At 41.8% G+C, this 18,661-nt stretch overlaps 1 protein-coding gene across 1 annotated transcript; it reads right to left on the bottom strand.

Moving 5' to 3' along the window:
* Positions 1 to 972: 972 nt before the first annotated feature.
* LOC308327924 (very long chain fatty acid elongase 6-like) lies at positions 973 to 11,377 on the bottom strand. The gene is made up of 4 exons (XM_080781566.1): positions 11,109 to 11,377; positions 7,830 to 7,961; positions 4,852 to 5,003; positions 973 to 3,427 (listed from the first exon to the last, which is right to left on the bottom strand). Exons 1-4 carry the CDS (start codon positions 11,207 to 11,209, stop codon positions 2,931 to 2,933), a joined length of 882 nt encoding a protein of 293 aa, XP_080637692.1. The 5' UTR covers positions 11,210 to 11,377; the 3' UTR covers positions 973 to 2,930.
* Between the last annotated feature and the right edge of the window lie 7,284 nt (positions 11,378 to 18,661).

Genomic DNA, 18,661 nt, shown 5'->3' with positions numbered 1-18,661 from the left:
GTTTGTAGATCCATTACAAAACACAGTACATTAACCACATCAGTACTATATATATATATATATATATATTCCAGCCATTTGAAAATAGTCAATGTGAGCTTGTACAGTAGATGGGCTATTTTCTAAATATTGTTTATACATTTTGAACTCATGGAATGACATTCTGCACAATTAAAATGTTGTACATTTACTCAGTAAACTTTTTAATTCCAGACTTTTACTTGATACTTTAAGTAAAATGTTAAAGTAAAAAGAGAAATAGTGCTTTTTCCACTATAACTCATAATATACTATATAATATTATGGTCCCATTTCTACCCGTCTGAGATAATCGATGGGGAATCCAAGCTAATCCTAGGAAGACACGAGACCAGATTCTAAGTTTTCTGATTAAAAACAGTTTCTATATCAGAGCTTCTCAAACTATTTCATAACAAGGGACCTCAAATTATGTATGTAAATGGCTACCGACCCCCCATCTCAAAACATCTTGTACCAGGGACCCCCAGAAGCAATTCACTATGAAATTATATTTAAAAACAATGTGCACGGTCACGTTTCTTTCAAAATGAGCAGATCTACAAGCTCATAGCTTGTCGACAGCACAGCTTGTTTCTCAACAGCTAAAGTTTTAAATAATGGTTAAAAGCTCTAAGGTGAAACAGAGGGATCCTCAGGTCAAAGTGGTCTAAAAGAAACCGCAGGCTTTCTATTAATAATGGAAGCCATTGTTCTAACGTTAATACAAGACAAAAACTAAACATATTTAAATCTTGTTATGGAAGAAAATAAATAAATAAACTACCCAATTATGATGTCACTGGTAGGCGTTTTCTTAAGTGTCCACAGCCCTCCTATGAGAGACAGACCAGTAAAGAAAAAAAGAAAACCATTTGAGCATTAGTGAAGTCAACCTTTGAGAGATCGGAGTACAAGATTTTCTTGGGGGTGAAAAAAAAAGTTCAAGCTAAATCATTTTTAAAAGATACAACTTTAATAATATACAATATATTACACATTTAAAAAAAACATTTCATACAGTTTGTGTTGTCATTCATAACAATTAAGTTACACTCAAGCACAGCGACCACACAGAGGGCCCACTGCAGTTTCCTGCAGGGTCTCATCTGCAGCGCGAAGTGTGAAATCAAGCAAGTCTTCATCATCTTGCAAATACAAAAACGCAGCTTTTACATTCTATACTGCACATTCGATTCGACAAAATTCTGACAAGCGTGACTTGACACAAATTAATGCCCTTTAGTTTCTGATCATCGTGGCTCGTAAAGGAAGCCTGGGGTTTTGAAACGGTGCTTTAAAAAGCCTTCAATGTAACAAACAGCAGCACCATGGAGGTGGAAGCCATTCTTACTGAGAAACGTCAACATTAAAGCAAGCAAAGAGTTACATTCAGGTCATTTTGTCAACATACAGTAAGTAAGATGTAAAAGAAAAAAAGACTTAACACCTGCTTCAGAAAGATTTAAAAACATCCTTTACAATGAGGTAGAGAGAAACGGACAACCGGAATATTGTCATCAAGAGACTGAAGCAAACACTTTTAAATAGGCCGTAAAGTAAAAAGCCAAACAGAAGAGGGCGCCAGATCCTCAAGACTCAATAGTGGAACACTAAAGCCACACAAAGAGTTACTTATTACAAATCAATAAATAATGTAAAAAAAAAAACAAAAAAAAACACTAATGTAAAAATGAGAAACTAAATAATTTTTCCGGCTACTTTCCCAGTTGCCATCATCACATCATTGACAGAATAAATATGGACTGCAGGCGACACTAAGAGCTTACAGTACAGTACACAAGCTGCATTAACACCAGAGTGACTTTAAGACATAAAAGATGTCACTTCTTCTCACAGAATGTTTTAAAGACTAATCTAGTCGAAAGTCTCTAAAGGGGTTCCCGCCCAAGAATGGGCTATAAACTGGAAGAACCAGTTCTTCCGTCATGCCCTTGTAAAAAAAATAAAGCTTGACAGAACCCAGCGCTTGTGTCACTCAAAACTCTGACTGTTCAGATTTGAGCGACAGGCAGAGCAATAAGCTACTGTATTTAATTATGTACAACGATGGAGGGGGGGGGTGGGTGGGGGTGGGGTGGGGAGGTGTAGAAGCTTCACTGAACTAACTGGTGAAGCCGGTTGGGTTGGCGAGGTGAGGCGAGGTTGGCATTATGTTACACATGACTGTCGGAATGTTGTTCTTAAGTTTGTCATCGAGGTGGGGAGTGTGTGTGTGTGTGTGTGTGTGTGTGTGTGTGTGTGTGTGTCACCTCCAGGGAATGTTGGGAATGTTGGCAGGGTGTACGTACATCATCGACTAGTCGCCGCCGGGCAAAATAAGAACCTTATGAACCTTGAAGCTACGATTGTTGTAGATCGGCTATTTGACAAAATTTGGAAAAGCGGTCAAGACAAGTTTGTGGGATAAAATCTTTAACGGATGTAAAAGTATTAAGAGCTTGGAACGCCGTAGGGTCTGGACCGTTGACCTGATTAAGTAACCCATCTTGGACATGCAAGGTTTTCGCCGGGCGACAGAAAGTGTGTGTGTCACAATTTAAAGGACTGAGGAATGAAATGATGCGAGGTCTTGACCAGTGGGGCAAACGACCGGCCAGCATCGACTACAAGGTCATCTAGTTGAGAAGGGAACAGGGTGAAAGGTTAAAACCTCCAGCCATTGTGTATAAAGTGATAACTTCTAACTTGGATTAAGTGATTAAAGTGAATAAGTGTCCGAAAACGTTTTAAATTATAATAATACGAGAAGGGTTAAAAAAAAAAAAACGGTGTCCGCTCGCAGTTTCCTGGTGGACACCCTAAAGGAGAGGGTTTGTTTGGCGAGCTCGTTTAAAGTCTATCATATTTTTCCATCACGCGACACGGGTACGAACCGGAAAGAGGGCGTTTTACTCAACCTTCACGGCCTTGCGCTCGGCCCCGTTCCCGTTCCCGACGCCGTTCCCGACACCGCAGCGGGCGCCCTTGCGCTCCCCGCCCCCCCTGACGTAGGCCTGGTAGAAGAAGTGCAGGAACAGCAGCAGGTAGCTGAGGTACATGAGCGTGCCCCACACCACGTTGCCCCGGTGCGAGTAGCAGTCGCCGCCACTCGTGCCGTCCATCCACTGCCACACCAGCGCCGCCACCGTCAGCCCCATGGCCATCTGGGAGATCTGCGCGGCCGTGATGAGCGCGGCCAGCGGCTTGGGCACGCGGTAGCCCGCGGCGCGCACCGCGTAGTAGCTGTACATGAGCGCGTGCACGCAGTAGTTCATGGTCATGAACCAGCCGCCGCCCGCCACGCGGTCCTTGTAGGAGTACCAGGAGTAGACCAGCACCGTCACGTGGTGGTACCAGTGGAGGAAGATCAGACGCTGCTTACGGAGCACGATGAACGCTGTGTCGCCTGGTAGGGGGGGAGGGGAGGGAGGAGGGGACAGTTAGGACCATCAAATGGGCTCTATACACACACACGCCATTTTGAAGAAGAACTAGGGGCCCCTTTCCCATTTTTCAAGGTTTGATTGATTGAAATATTTATTAACAGTTTGTAGAATTACAGTACATTTCAAGCACAAACTCAATACAAAGACTGTTAACTGTGAGTGGACGACCCAATTAAGCATTACACTCGTTTACACAGGGTCCACATTGTTCAATTCATCAATGATATTAATGAAGGCTCCGTCTGTTCCATTCCTGGTCAAACAAGAATCAGGGTGCTCACTGCTGCTATCACTGGAAACACTACAGCAGTGGGTCTCAAAGTGTCCTCGAGTGGGTTCCAAATGGCCCTGTATGGGTCCATTTGTACACTCGCTGCAGCCTCACAATGCACACAGCTCCATCTCAATTAGAATACAAAATAAAGTTCATTTTTCCCCCTAATGTAATTCAAAAAGGGAAACTTTCATATATTCTCAATTCATTGTGCATAAATTCCCCTAATGTAATTCAAAAAGGGAAACTTTCATATATATTATTCTCAATTCATTGTGCATAAAGTGAAGTATTTAGTTTAAACCCTTTCGTTTTAATCTCGACGATTACGGTGTACAGCTCATGAAAATCAAAAAAGAATCTCAACAAAATGTGCTAAACTGACCGGCCAACTGGCCTGACCTGAACCTCAGAGAATCTAGGTTGTATTGTCAAGAGGAAGGTGTGAGACATAAGAGTCTTATGTCTCACACCTTGATAACAACTGTAAAAAAAAATATATATTGTTGTCTTATCATAAGACTGAACGATACAAATTAATTTACAGTCGTTATCAAAGCAAACCTGGGCTTCCATAACACCTTGACAGTGCCACTGGCTGATCACCTCCATCATGCCACGCCCATTGATGAAATATCTTTCTCAAAAGTAGCCCAGACCAAATATTAACTGCATACATTAATATACTTTTCAGATGGTCGATATTTCTCGTTTGAAAGCAATCGAATACACCCGCACACTGCATTTGCTCGGTCGATTTCTCGTTTAAAATGTATTTTTTAGTGGTCTTATATTATATATATATATACACATTATAATATTCTAATTTGTTGATAGGATTTATTTTTAATCAAGATATACAAAAACAAAAAGGTTTTAAATACTTTACTTTATGCACAATGAATTGAGAATATATGAAAGTTTGACTTTTTGAATTATATTACGGAAGAAAATTAACTCTTTACACAATATTCTAAATCATTGAGATGGAGCTGTAGATCTGCAGTTTAACATTTAAGAAACTAATATTTTAAAAGAAGGGTTTTGGACATAAGTTTATCTCCACCCATCAGAGACAATGTGGGGGAAATGTGGAGAGCGTGAACTCACCCAGCTCAGGAGCTTTGCTCAGGACGAAGGCGTAGGCCCAGAACTTGCTGACCGGTCCGCTGTAGAAGCTCTGGTTGCAGATGGACGCCCGGAAGCCACTGGTGGACAACATGTGGGACATGTATCGACCCGTCCGCACCGCCCCCACGATACTGGACAGAAAACACAATGCAACAAGTAAGTAAGTGGCCTTGCTGAGCCATGAGGTCACCTCACAACCCGATAAAGACTATGAATAACGCTTCACTGAACCACACCGATTATACTGTACATAAACACAAATGCAACACTAAAGTAGCAGATCTACAAGCTTGCAACTTTGTGAAGATCGAGAGGAGTAGGGTGAAAAATATATACAAACTAAATATACAAGTATGTGGGCTATACTGACAACTAAACCAATCTTGAACAACAGCAGGGTGTACCAATCTTGAACAAAATGTCCTCATTTTCAGGTTCAACTCAAGTCGCCTGCCCTGTCATCACATTGCAATTATATCCACCTCTACCTTTCATTCAGCGTGTTAACTGAGGTTAACCAAGGCATCCAACTAGAGGTTTGTTCATTGCACTTTGTGCACGGTTCATTAGAGTTGTGTCTGCAGCACGTTGACAGCAGGCAGAACACAAGCAAAACAATGTCAGGGTGTGACTGAAGAGAGCTGCTCTTATCACGAGTTGTTGTGTGTGATACTCAAAAGGTTGTATTATTATATGACTGCAATAACTGTAACAATAAACATGAGGAAGTCTAATCATTCTGGATTATTATTTTTCCCACTTCAATGCGTTTCAGCCCAAGGACCGACCCCCTAGCTGAGAGACGGATGAAGCAGGGACCCCCTAGCTGAGAGACAGATGAAGCAGGGACCCCTTAGCTGGGTGAGATGAAGCAGGGACCCCCTAGCTGAGAGACTGATGAAGCAGGGACCCCCTAGCTGAGAGACTGATGAAGCAGGGACCCCCTAGCTGAGAGACGGATGAAGCAGGGACCCCCTAGCTGAGAGACGGATGAAGCAGGGACCCCCTAGCTGAGAGACGGATGAAGCAGGGACCCCCTAGCTGAGAGACGGATGAAGCAGGGACCCCCTAGCTGAGAGACAGATGAAGCAGGGACCCCTTATCTGAGAGAGAGATGCAGCAGGGACCCCCTAGCTGAGAGACGGATGAAGCAGGGACCCCCTAGCTGAGAGACAGATGAAGCAGGGACCCCTTATCTGAGAGAGAGATGCAGCAGGGACCCCCTAGCTGAGAGACTGATGAAGCAGGGACCCCCTAGCTGAGAGACGGATGAAGCAGGGACCCCCTAGCTGAGAGACAGATGAAGCAGGGACCCCCTAGCTGAGAGACTGATGAAGCAGGGACCCCCTAGCTGAGAGACAGATTTGTACAAGCAAACATTACGTGCACACGTTCTATAAAAGCTCAACATATCCATAGTGTGAGATGATTCACGTGTAGTGGAATGAACAGAAAAGACAATTTAGTAAGTGCTTCAATATGATTCAATTGAGAGGGGGTGTGTGTGTAGGCTACTGTACATGCGTACACGAGTGCACACATACACGCACATTAATCCTAATCCATAGCTAGAACCAGCTGAAGTTATGTCGGCCGGAACGGCTGCTCAGTCCCGCCCGGGGTGAATGTTGTCTGAACTATTTCATACGAGTTTTCCTCCTCAGTGCAGCATCTACTAATGCAGGAGTTGGGGTTAAATGTGCTTCAGCCCACCAGGTATTTTCTTACATTTAACCACTTAAAACCCTCAATACTTTGACTACACTGGTGTAGAGAAAAGGGTAGACAGACATGTATAGACATGAATAATGTCAAACTATGGATAAGATTATGTACAGATCTACGAAACACGTGCATCAATCTAAATGTTTTTCTTGTACAAAAAAAAGGTAGTGCTGACATAATCACAGGCAGACTCCATCACGGCAAGTTGGCAACCTAACAATACATTATGCAATTGCAGTCTGGGACACCTGTTCTTTTTGGAGCCAGGCGACAACATAAATCAAATTACATATTGTCACAGAGCGAGGCTGAGAGGAACAGTTTACACAATGACTGACTTCATTGTTTTTTGGCAAAGCAAATGAATAAACCGTCACACCATGATGAAATCCAAGTGTGTCCATTCTACTCCAGTATCAAACTTTTAACCCATTCTGACCGGGCACCCATTTTGGTATTAGCATCATGTTATGCTTTAGCTATTGAAAAACAGCAGATCTACAAGCTCATATCGCGCCACCGAGTGGCGCGATACGAGCTTGTAGGTCTGCTATTTTTGAAAAATTCGAAGAACGACTGACATTTTTAGAATCTGATCTCAGGTCAGAATGGGTTAATCAGACCAGTGTGTGTCCAGTGGAAACCTCGTATGAATCTGATCTCAGGTCAGAATGGGTTAACAAGCTAAAACAGCCGATCGACAAGATCAAAACTCATCATCACATTGTGAGCGTTTAGAATAGATCTGCAGTTTCCTATTTTTTTTAATAAATTCAACATGGAATATATTATGGCGATTATGCAAAAACGATTGAGATTATCTCAAATACTTGCCATTAGACAATTGCGTATTATTATAATAATTGACCCTAACCCCAACAAGTGAAATGCTTCCACATAAGGAAACCAGAAAAACATAATATATACACAGTCACTTCATGCCGCTCTGCAAGCTTTGTAAATCTGCCAGTTTTGAACATTTAAAAAAGGATCCTTTGTGTCTTTGTGGGTGCCTTGTAGTTCACCGAGTACTACAACTCCCATGAGCCATCATTCTCAATTGTAATGTTTGACACAGGTGTGAACATTCTTTCAGTCAAGTGATGAACATGTATCCTACGTGTCCTATGATTGATTATGCCTGAAGGTCAGTAGACTGCAATAAATCTATTGATTGTGCACAGATTTAGAACACATGTCGAGCACAAAAATAATAGTTAATAAACACTCACCTGAAGACGGCGAGACTGAAAGACCAGAGAATCAGGGGCTTCCGGAGGTTTAATTTGGGTCTCTCTCTCATGAAGTGTCGTCCCCCGAAAACCAGCATCACATACAGCCCGCAGAACACGAACGACTGTCTCCTGGAAAACAGAACCAAACCAGCATCACATACAGCCCGCAGAACACGAACGACTGTCTCCTGGAAAACGAATAAAACACAAGCTTTAAGACTAATGGTCACAGCCTAGAAGGCTTCGGTAAACATTAAATTCATAATGTTTTTGTATCTAGCCCTAGTGGTTCTCAAATTGTAAGCATTTTATTTTATTTCAAGGGCCCCCATAACTCCATGTACAAATGGAACCAAATGGACCTGTAAGGGTACACAGTAAAGGCCATTTTTTTAAACTAGCTCCTCACCACTCGGCACTCGCCCTACACACTTCCACTCGGTTTGAGCATACAGTAGATATAAATGATAGAGACGCAATGCAATGCAAGTGGATGGGAGGGGAATTCCAGTGCCGTCTCCATTATTATAGATCTATGCTCAAACCAAGTGGAAGTGTGTAGGGCGAGTGGCAAGAAGCTAGTTTCAAAAAGGGGGTCAGGGTCCATTTGGTTCCATTTGTACATTCCCAGAGTCACAGAACTGTAAGGGTCCATTTGTACCCTCCCAGAGTCAGACCTGTAAGTGTCCATTTGGAACCCCCTCAAGGAAGCCGAGGGCCCCAGGTAGAGAACCAGTGGATCGGTACCGACCCATACACAAGTTGTGGGTATCGGAATGGATATATTAGGAAACGGAAACACGGCTATGGTACATCTGTACTTTAAGTAAAAGGCTCAGGCCCTCCATAGGGCCAACATGATTTATGCGATTAAATTGTGTTCTTTGTTACTGTGAATTGGGCTTCCTAATCACAAATAGCACAGGGCATACATGGCACAATAACTGCTGTAAATAATTGACACCTTTCTTTTTCCTAAAAGTACAAAATGGCAGAAATAGTTTTTCGATAAGCAAAGCAAAGGTACTACGTTTACCCAGGGTAACTGGACTAAGCTCAAGAACTTGTTTACAGCCAGGCCCTGCTCATAAAACATTTCATGGTAGGGGTTCAATGCCTTGCTCAAGTGCCGGTCCGCCAAAAGCGTGTAGATTTTTATTTTTGAAAATGTTTGGACATTTTCCAACATGGAAATGATTTGACGATTGTGTGATTATGTAACAATTGTGACAGTCCTAGTCCTCCATATAGACAACAGCAGGTTAAGAATAGCAGCATCTTCTCCTCCAGTGTTGTACGGAGCGCAAAATAAATGCTATGGATTAAACATGGTGAGCTCATGCGTTCCACTGACTCATCATATACAGGGTAGGTAGAATGCACTCAGTGGTTCTCAAGGTGGAGTCCTAGGGGTGGATTACTTAACCCATAAAAAGGAGAATTCCATGCTATAAGGCTTTCTCACCTTTATTTCGTTACGACTCCCCACCAAAGAGGTCCAGGTGGGGTTTTTTTTTGCAAAAGCGCATTATTGGCCATTTCCCCTAATATAAGCCCTCAATGAATTGCATTGAATGGGGCATTGGGGTGCTAATTGGCTCATTTCCATCGCTCAAAAATAATTTGTGTGTGTGTGTGTATATATAAATATATATATATATCCTCATAATGTAAATAGTATCCCAAGTGGCACACTTTACTACTTATTTTGATGGAAATAACAAATAAGTGAATTAGCACAAAAACCCAACCCCCATTGAGGGCTTGTGGTAGGGGAAATGGCCAATAATGCACTTTTGCACAAAATAACACCTGGACCTCTTTGATGGGGACGTAACAGCTACAAATAAAAGGTAAGAAAGCCTTCTAGTATGGAATTATCCTTTAAGTCAAAACCCGAGGACCTGATTCTGCAAAATGTATTCTGAAAAACATACGTTTCTCAAGCTCAAACAAAAAAAAAGATCTCCCAAATGATTGTAAATAAATGTGTCCGGAGCAACGCAGCTGTTTGGGAAGCCGATAGTGTGCTATGAGGATGCAACATGTGAGGATGAAAGCAGCATTGTTGCCTATAGAATATACAGAAACGGATCCCATCATAGAGGCTCTTGTAATTATTTTAGACCATTTTCCAAATGTAGGCCTAATATTTTAACATTTTGGACAGTTTCCCCCATCACGGTGCCTCCTCTTCCTCAGCCCAGACTCATCGAATCAATTGAAGGGCAGAGAAAAAAATTAAAATTAAAGAAATAATGAATTAGTCTTAGTCTGAGAGTGTAACAAATGGAACCAAATGGACCCGTGAATAATCAAGATATAGGCCTATAATAGTTTCACTGCGTATGACTCACCCATGGCTTGTATACACGCTACAATAACATTAGTTTCACTGAGTGACTCACTCACCATGCCGTTTATTTTCACATTCCAGAGCAGAAATGGAACGGATCGGTCATTCTGAGTGTGTAACAATTAAACAAAACGGAACCAAATGGACCCGTAAATAAATAATGGTTATTATAGTTTCACTGAGTGAACTCACCAGCATGGCTAGCCCTGAATCATGACTGTCATGAATGATCATGACAGTCATGACGCAACTGCAGCCTGTTTGACGCAATCGCTACATTTACAGTCCAAACATGTATATAAACATTCCAATTTTAAATATAAAGTACTCGACACATGTGCCACGGGTGTTAGAAATGTGCTGGTACAGCAATTAGCATAGCTGCATCTCGTGTTGTTTAATAAAAAGCATTTTTATCCGAGTGCCTCGGCTACTTTTCTCAAACGGGGTTCGTTTGGGAAATACGCAGTTGCACACCGGGAGCGCACTCGCCTATTAGTCTGCATTGGCAAATTTGGCAGTGCGGTCAGCGTGCCTATATCGAACACACCGAGTGCCCGTAGTTGAAAGCCAATGGCAAAAAAAACAGCTCGGATAAAAATGCTTTTTTATTAAACAACGCGGGATGCAGCAATGCTAATCGCTGTACCAGCAACTTTCTAACACCCGTGACACATGTGGCGAGTACTTTATATTTGAAATCAAAATGTTTATATAAACGTTTGGACTGTAAATGTAGCGATCGCGTAAAAACGGAGGCAGTTGCCTGAAGTACGAGCGTCATGTGAACCATGGCTACAGCATGGCCTGCCCTGCAGTGCATCGGCATCCACTCCACAGCTCCTCTCTCTAACCAAATGGATTATGGATTAATATCGATATATATATTATAGTTTAAGTTTATAGTTAGACAGACTCACCAGTTCGCCTGCATCCACTCCACCGCTCCTCTCTCGTCGAAGCGTCGCTCGAAGCTGAACTCGGACAGAGACAGCGGGAGGTCTAAAGTCTCATTCATCATTTAAAACAATAAGAATAACTAATAATTAAATAAAATAAACTCCACTAACACACACACAGTCAGCGGTTCTGTAAAAGAAAATCTATTAAGAAACGACGCATGCAGCGGACAGAAGGTAGGTGTGTGTGTGTGTGTGTGTGTGTGTTTGTCTGTCTGTCTGTCTCTCTCTGTGTGTGTGTGTGGTTTTCTGCACACCTGTTATCTCACACACATCAAATCCTATTAGCCCAGGGGGGGGCGTGGCCACTCCTTCCTCCACACTGATTGGAGGACCTCACCTCTAGCCCCACCTCAGCAGTGACGCAGAACTGACTGAGATGATGATAATGATGATGATGATGATGATGAAGATGATGATATATTTCATGGTCTTAATAACAGCAGAGACATTACATTATAAACCATATCTTTAGCAGCCGTGTCAAAAGGAACATTGCATAAGGCATTAGTTCAATTTTCATGTATATGGACCCCCAAATTAACATGTGCACTTATGTAATATAATAACACTGTAAGCTGTTTACTTATAATGTGTTGTTTTCATTGTTGCTATACACTTACAAATATAAAATAAGTGTGAACCCATAGTCATATTCATATAGCTATATGTACCGGTAGGTATTTGGCTTTTTTTTTTTCATGTAGGCCTATAATTTTATTTTTATTCTTTTTTTTATCGCACAGCCCCAGAGAGTTAAAAAAGAAAGAAAAAGTGTCAAATCAAATCAAAACAAACTTTATTACTTTACAACAGCCAAAGCTGACCAAAGTGCTGAACAGCGTAAAAACAAGACAGTAGAGCATACGTAGCAATATAAAATAACAATAAAATATAAAACAGATCATAAATAGCACAGAGCAGGACATCAATATACAGGTAAATCAGGGCAGTCAGGCTGCTGAACAGCTGACCTTGAACTGTATTGCACTGTTTTGTCACTTCACTTGCACTTTTTCTCTTTGTCTTGCACTATAGATGTTTGTTTATGTCCTGCAGTGTTGAGGAGGGATTTAAAAGCCCCAATTGACTCCGTAATGGTATCGGCTAATTCCTTTAGACCTTTTAGAATGGACAGGTTACTTTCGGGGCCAGTGGTCGTGACCTTTGGGGCAAGTAGAACATGACCTTTGGGCCTCTGAGACCTGCTATAGTGTCAACAACAACCGTAGAGCAAGTTGAACAACATAATACGTTTGTCAGAAAACTCTTCATATTTCATCATTGGTTTAGATTTAGAACAGTGGTTCTCAAAAACAAGCGTGTGCAAAGCTTAATTTTCAACAATGAAATGAGCTTGTTGTACATCTGTTATTTTATAATGAGCTTATAGTTGTACATCTGTTATTTTTATAATGAGCTTAAGTACATCTGTTATTTTCGTATATAGAGAACTACTGATTCAGAAACATTTAGGGATGTCAAACTCAAATACACGGTGGGCCAAAATAAAGAAATTGGTAGAAGTCAAAGGCCGCGGTCAGGAGGACGTCCCAGGCAAATAGCAAAAAAGTAAATGCATTTAAAACTGAAAATGCATTATCATTATTAAGCTCAGTTTCCTACAAAGCAGGACTTGTAGTATTATGGTGGTCCGTGCAATTATATACCAGAGGGCCAGTTTTTTTAATATTTTTTTATCCCACGATTTTGTAACCCATTTTTCGCCCCTGTGTCAATCATCTACTGTGATCCTGGGCTCTACACACCCTTCGCCAACCTGGGGAGAGCAACGGACTTAACTCATGCTTCCTTCATGCTTGAGTGTCCAAGTTGCTCCTTCACACCTGACAGGGGGGAGTTTCCCTGGTTGGACGTAGCGTGTGAAAGGAACACGTTATTCCAACCAGTTCCTTTCCCCTCCATCAGGCGCCCCGGCTGGCCAGGGGGAGGCAGTTTAGAGACCAGGATTACTGCATGTTTTTGTGAGGGTATACCTACCCTAGGGGACACGGGGAGAACATGCAAACTCCACACAGAAGGGCCAGTTGTTCTAATACTAATTAAATATCATCCCGCGGGCCAAAGATAATTCATTCACAGGCCTGATTTGGCCCCCGGGCCTTGAGTTTGACATATTATATGATTTAGAGCATTTGTAGAATTGGCCTCAGGTCCCTCGGTCTTTATGGGGTAAGTTGACATGCAGGTGGCTGCAGTTATACTCTCTCTCTCTCTCTCCCTGTAGCGCTCTCTCTCTCTCTCTCTCTCTCTCTCTCTCTCTCTCTCTCTCTCTCTCCTATAAGTTTGTATAACGAACCGACAAACAAGTCGGCTGTGTAGTTCTGGTTGGTAGTTAATAATAATAATAATAATAAAACTTTATTTGTATAGCACCTTTCATGACATGAAATGCAGCTCAAAGTGCTTTACAGAAAAATGTAGAATAAAAGAAAAGCAAGGCAACAACATTAAGAAACAAGCAGTAATGCAATACAGTGAGGACATGAATAACAAAAATAAAAAAATAAAATATCAATTAAAAGCAATGTTGTAGAAGTGGGTCTTGAGCTGAGCTTTAAAAATGTCTACAGAGGCTGCCTGACGAAGGTACAGTGGGAGCTTGTTCCATGCCGACGGCCCGCAGAAGCAAAAAGCTGCTATATTAAATATTAAATGACCGTGGCGTGGTGGGTCATGAAGACCAACTCTAGGCCGTCTTCACGGCCTTCCCCCATCCTCCTCCGCCACAACCCCACCCCCTGCACCCCCACCCCCGAGAGACTCCAGTCTCCAGATCGCTCCCAATCCAGCCAGTCCGACCGCACCCCAAAACCAGCAGAGTGGGGTGTGTATGTATGTACCCAATATATACCCCCGAAACCACTGATGCACTGAACACACAGTCATCATGGTTCCACCCTAGAACTCACCTCTCCAGACCAGTGGGGACCTCATGTTTTGTTTTAGTTTTTGTATTGTCTTGGTGTTATGTGCTCTGTGTTGTTTTTGATGTGGGTGTTGAACAGATTGTGAAGACAAATATCCTTCGGGACAATAAAGATTATTATTATTATTATTATTATTATTATACCTCCTCCGATCATGTCATGTCCCTTCACCCTCCTGGAGGTCCCCAAGACCATGTGGTTCCCAAACCTTTTAGCTCAAGACCCCAAAAGATTAATTAGACGTTTGTTTGCCCAAACCCAAACTAGTGAAAATAGCTCACAACACATTTGATTCCAAGTGCTTGTCAACTTGGTCTAAAAAACTGTTGGTATAGCATGGAGAAGGGTCTTTTTAATTTAATGCTCTATTTATTTATCTATCTATTTGTCTGTTGTACACTGATTTTATGACCGTCTCTGTTGATGAATGATATTATTATACAGTGATGTTTAGACAGTTTAGTTAACACATGTTTTATCAGTGAGTGAGATATAACACACCTAACTGTATTATTTATTTGGATCGCAATGGAATTAAGTCCCCAGACTTTTTGTGCAATCAGATTTCAGATTTTTCAGATTTATTGCTGATCCTGATAATTCAACTGTACTGCACTTTAGGTGAATTGTATATTAATTATAATTATATCAAATAAATCAAATCAAACTTCCATAACAGGAGAGTTTATGTGCATCAGTGCACATGTGAGTGAAGTGAAATGAAATTCATGTGAGTGAAATGCAACACATTTTGATGGCATAGGATGGCTCCGGGAGAGTCAAGCAGTTGAAAATGGGGCTGACTTTCAAAATGGTAAATTCAGCCCTGCCCTCCCTCTGTGCCCTCAGTCCCCATTTACTTAACCGATTACCTCACAAAGGTGAGCAACTCTCACAGCCACAACACTAGAGGGAGTAATAAATAATGATCTGGTGCCACCCGCATATAGAACACATAATGGGTAAATCCACTTTCCACAGCACTGCCACTCAGGTGTGGAATGCCCCGCCCCCTTCCCTCAAAACAAACAAATCACTTCCTTTAAAACCGGTCTGAAAAGACAATGTCAGTGGCTCAAAAGGAGAGAAGATGACTGCCCAACCTCCCCATACCCCCCCTCCGAGTGATTTATTTGTATTTAGATTTTTTTGGTACTTATACCTGTAAATATTTTTCATGTTATTTAGGTATCTCGATTACTGTCATCATTGTGTTGTGAATGAATGCATTATTGGGACCCGAATGGAAACAAGACGGCAAGGTCTTTTTTTCCGGTGCTATCCTTTTGGATAAATGTGCTTTTGACTGTACCATGTACTGTTTTGCATTTGTTATTGTCTAATAAAATAATCAATCAATCAAACTCTTCCACTCCTTTCTTGTACCTGTGCTAAATGTACCGTACCGCTGCCAACCATGTGTCAACTATTTGTCAACCATTTGTCACTGTCCCGGTGAACTAAATGTCACCTGGCTGCAACTCTGTGTCTCTTTTCTTTCTTAGAATCCATTCACATGCTCGTCATACTGCATTGCATCATGACATAGTAAGTAGCCTTGCCGAGCCATGGGGCCCATAGCCACAGGGGCAAGGAGCCTATATCTCCTGTTTCTGTAGCGTGAGGCAGCTTGATGTACAAGTACACCCCCTGGACATGACGCTAGTATGTCGCAGGGACTAAACAATCCACTGTTGTTGTTGGAAGCGACGTCCCATGGCATGCACTCACAGGGTTTCAACTGATCCTTGTTATGAGGCAGAGGCAAGGAAGCAACCAGGTGCTCGATCAGGAGGTGTGCAGGTATAAAAAATGTAAAAATAGTAAAAAGGTGCTCCTGGGATCAATCGGGATAACACATCTATAGAACAAAGCGGCTGATGAAGACCGTATATGTCGAAATATGTCGGTTGAATAAAAATGTCCTCCTTTTTAACCGTAAAGGGCCGATTCATACACCTATTTTAGAACCGAATAAAAGTCAGTTCGGCGCTGTAGCGCCTTCAATGTGACGTCATTTGATGGTCGGCTCTTCGGTGCTACTGAACATTTCTGACGACCCAATCCAACCCTTGATGCTGAGTGTCAAGCAGGGAGGCACTGGGTCCCATTTTTAGAGTCTTTGGTATGACCCGGCTGGGGGATTGAACCCTGACCTCCCAGTATCAGGGCGGACACTCTAACCACAAGGCCACTGAGCTGGTCACATCATGAAATGGTCACACTTAAAACATAGAGCATAAAAAAATATTGATCATGAAATGGTCACACTAGAACTTCAAAATGCATTGCGTCATCATGGTCACTGCAGCTGTCGCTCAAACGTAATTACAACCTAGAAGGTCAACATGCATTGTGTCATCATGGTCACCGATGTCGCTCAATCATAATTAAAAGCTAGAATGTCAACGTGCAAACAAACAAACAGGAAATAGAGGGTATGTGTGTGACATTATCATGACCATCATACCCGGAAGTTATGTGGAAAGTAACACCTACTAAGTGGCAAAAAAACTCACTTTTTGTTTCTGGCCTTGACTGACAGCCCCATCAATCCAAACAGAAAGGCTGACGTCACGGTAGGCTGTCTTTTTTTCCTACAAGCCATCACAATCACAATTGTGCCTAACAGGAACAAACTTTTCAGTATCACCCGTATTGCTTCCAAAATCATCGGACTTCCTACACCCACACTTTCTGATATGAACAATAACGCCATCACACGACTAGCACTCTCGATATCAAATGACACTGACCATCCTCTGTATCGTTTCTTTAACCTCATGCCATCTGGACAAAGATACAGAACCTTGCCATGGAAAAAGGTCCGTTTTAGTAGGAGCTTTGTCCCCTCAGCCATCGCGGCATTAAACAAACTGCCCCACCGATAGGATGGTTCTGTACACAGTGGGGACCTCATGTTTTGTTTTTGTTGTACTGTCTTGGTGTTATGTGCTCTGTGTTGTTTTTGATGTGGGTGTTGAACTGTTGAACAGATTGTGAAGACAAATATCCTTCGGGACAATAAAGATTATTATTATTAAGCCCATTAAACAAGCCCATTAAACAACGCTAAACTCCCTTTGCCACTCGACTTGCCATGCATTCACTTCATGCATGTGCATTGTGCATACCCTCTCTATACAAAACCATGGACTAGAAACCAGTGACATGGCAACCATGGCACCAGTGTGGAATTTTAAGAAAACTATATACATTTGAATAAATTGTGTTTTTTGTTTACGCCGCGGACAAAGCAAACTCGGATCGTGACAAATCATGACAACAAACATATAGGAACTGGCAAACAAATATTTTGTGTTGCCCATAATGTTTCTATGGTGGATTTTCATGAAACTTTGCAGATAGAAAGAGGATAATTCAAGCTTTTCGTACAGCTGCAATGTTGGTGAGTTTAACATTGTTTAATGCAATCAGACAGGACCTTTCTGTTTGGATGAATGGGATGTCAAGGCCAGAAAGTAGTTTTTTGCCACTCAGTGGGCGTTCCCACATAACTTTCCAGGTACGATGATGTCATGCGCATACGCTCTATTGGTTTGACCCACGTGATGTCACTGCCCAGAGGGCAAATGGCCCGGGAATAATAATTGTCATAACAATAGCGGACTCGCTATAACTCGAGCCCACGGTAATCATAAAAAGTAGGAAGTTGGAGAGCATATTCCAATATGATTATGATTCATGAGGAATTATAATAACAACACACAGCAGCTCAGGGAAACAGGAAACAGCCCTAGAACTTCCTCAGTGATTTTGACACATGTAAAGGATGTTAATTCCTTGCAATACCTGCACAACACCCCACAAAAAAACCCCAATAAATAGCAGTTTTGTACAAGCTGTTGAGCTTGTAGATCTGCATTTGGTTTTATTAGCCTACGTATAAAATATGATAACAATGATATCCCATATTAACAGGCCTTCATTGTGGCTGTTGATTTTGTAAAATGTATAGGTCAAAAAGATTATAAAAACACGAAGAATAAAAAACACAGACTTTATTTATGAATTGCAGCCGTCCATAGTTAGGTGCCCTTTGAGAGCGGTTTGGAAGTAGTCAAGGGATTCACATGTCTTAAAGGCTGTTGGTAGGGCGTTCCACATTTTGGTGGTACTTGATTTAGAGTTGCAGTTCACCAGGGGAGGGGAGGAGGGGGAACTTTCTACTTCCTTGAACCCTCTCATGGCCACCAGTCCTCTAGCACCACCATGTGGCCAAATGCTTTATTTTTCCATTTTATACATGTTCTGTGTTTTGTTTGTGGCTGGTACCATAATGTCTGGTACTGCCATTCTGTGGTAGGCTGGTACCATAATGTCTGGTACTGCCATTCTGTGGTAGCTGGTACCATATTTCTAGTACTAATTATCACAATCTACAAAGTAACTAGTAACAAAAGTTAAATACATGTAGTGGAGTAAAAGTTCAATATTTGGATCCGAGATGTATAGTGGAGCAGAATTCAAAGTAGCGGCCTATTGAAAATACTCAAGTAAAAATACAAAAATGTAATACAGCACGTAAGTAAATGTAACCCC

This window comes from Protomyctophum bolini, assembly GCF_963924005.1.
Source record: "Protomyctophum bolini genome assembly, chromosome: 14".
Lineage (NCBI taxonomy): Eukaryota > Metazoa > Chordata > Actinopteri > Myctophiformes > Myctophidae > Protomyctophum > Protomyctophum bolini.
The sequence above is the reverse complement of the archived record's forward strand: the minus strand, read 5'-3'. Positions and strand labels throughout refer to the sequence as shown.

Coding starts and splice junctions, on each gene's coding strand:
- LOC308327924 (XM_080781566.1), bottom strand. CDS start 11,209: ATGATGAATGAGACTTTAGACCTCCCGCTGTCTCTGTCCGAGTTCAGC. Junction 7,962..11,108: donor GAGTGGATGCAGGCGAACTG/GTGAGTCTGTCT, acceptor TCTGTTTTCCAG/GAGACAGTCGTTCGTGTTCT. Junction 5,004..7,829: donor TTCAGTCTCGCCGTCTTCAG/GTGAGTGTTTAT, acceptor TTTTCTGTCCAG/TATCGTGGGGGCGGTGCGGA.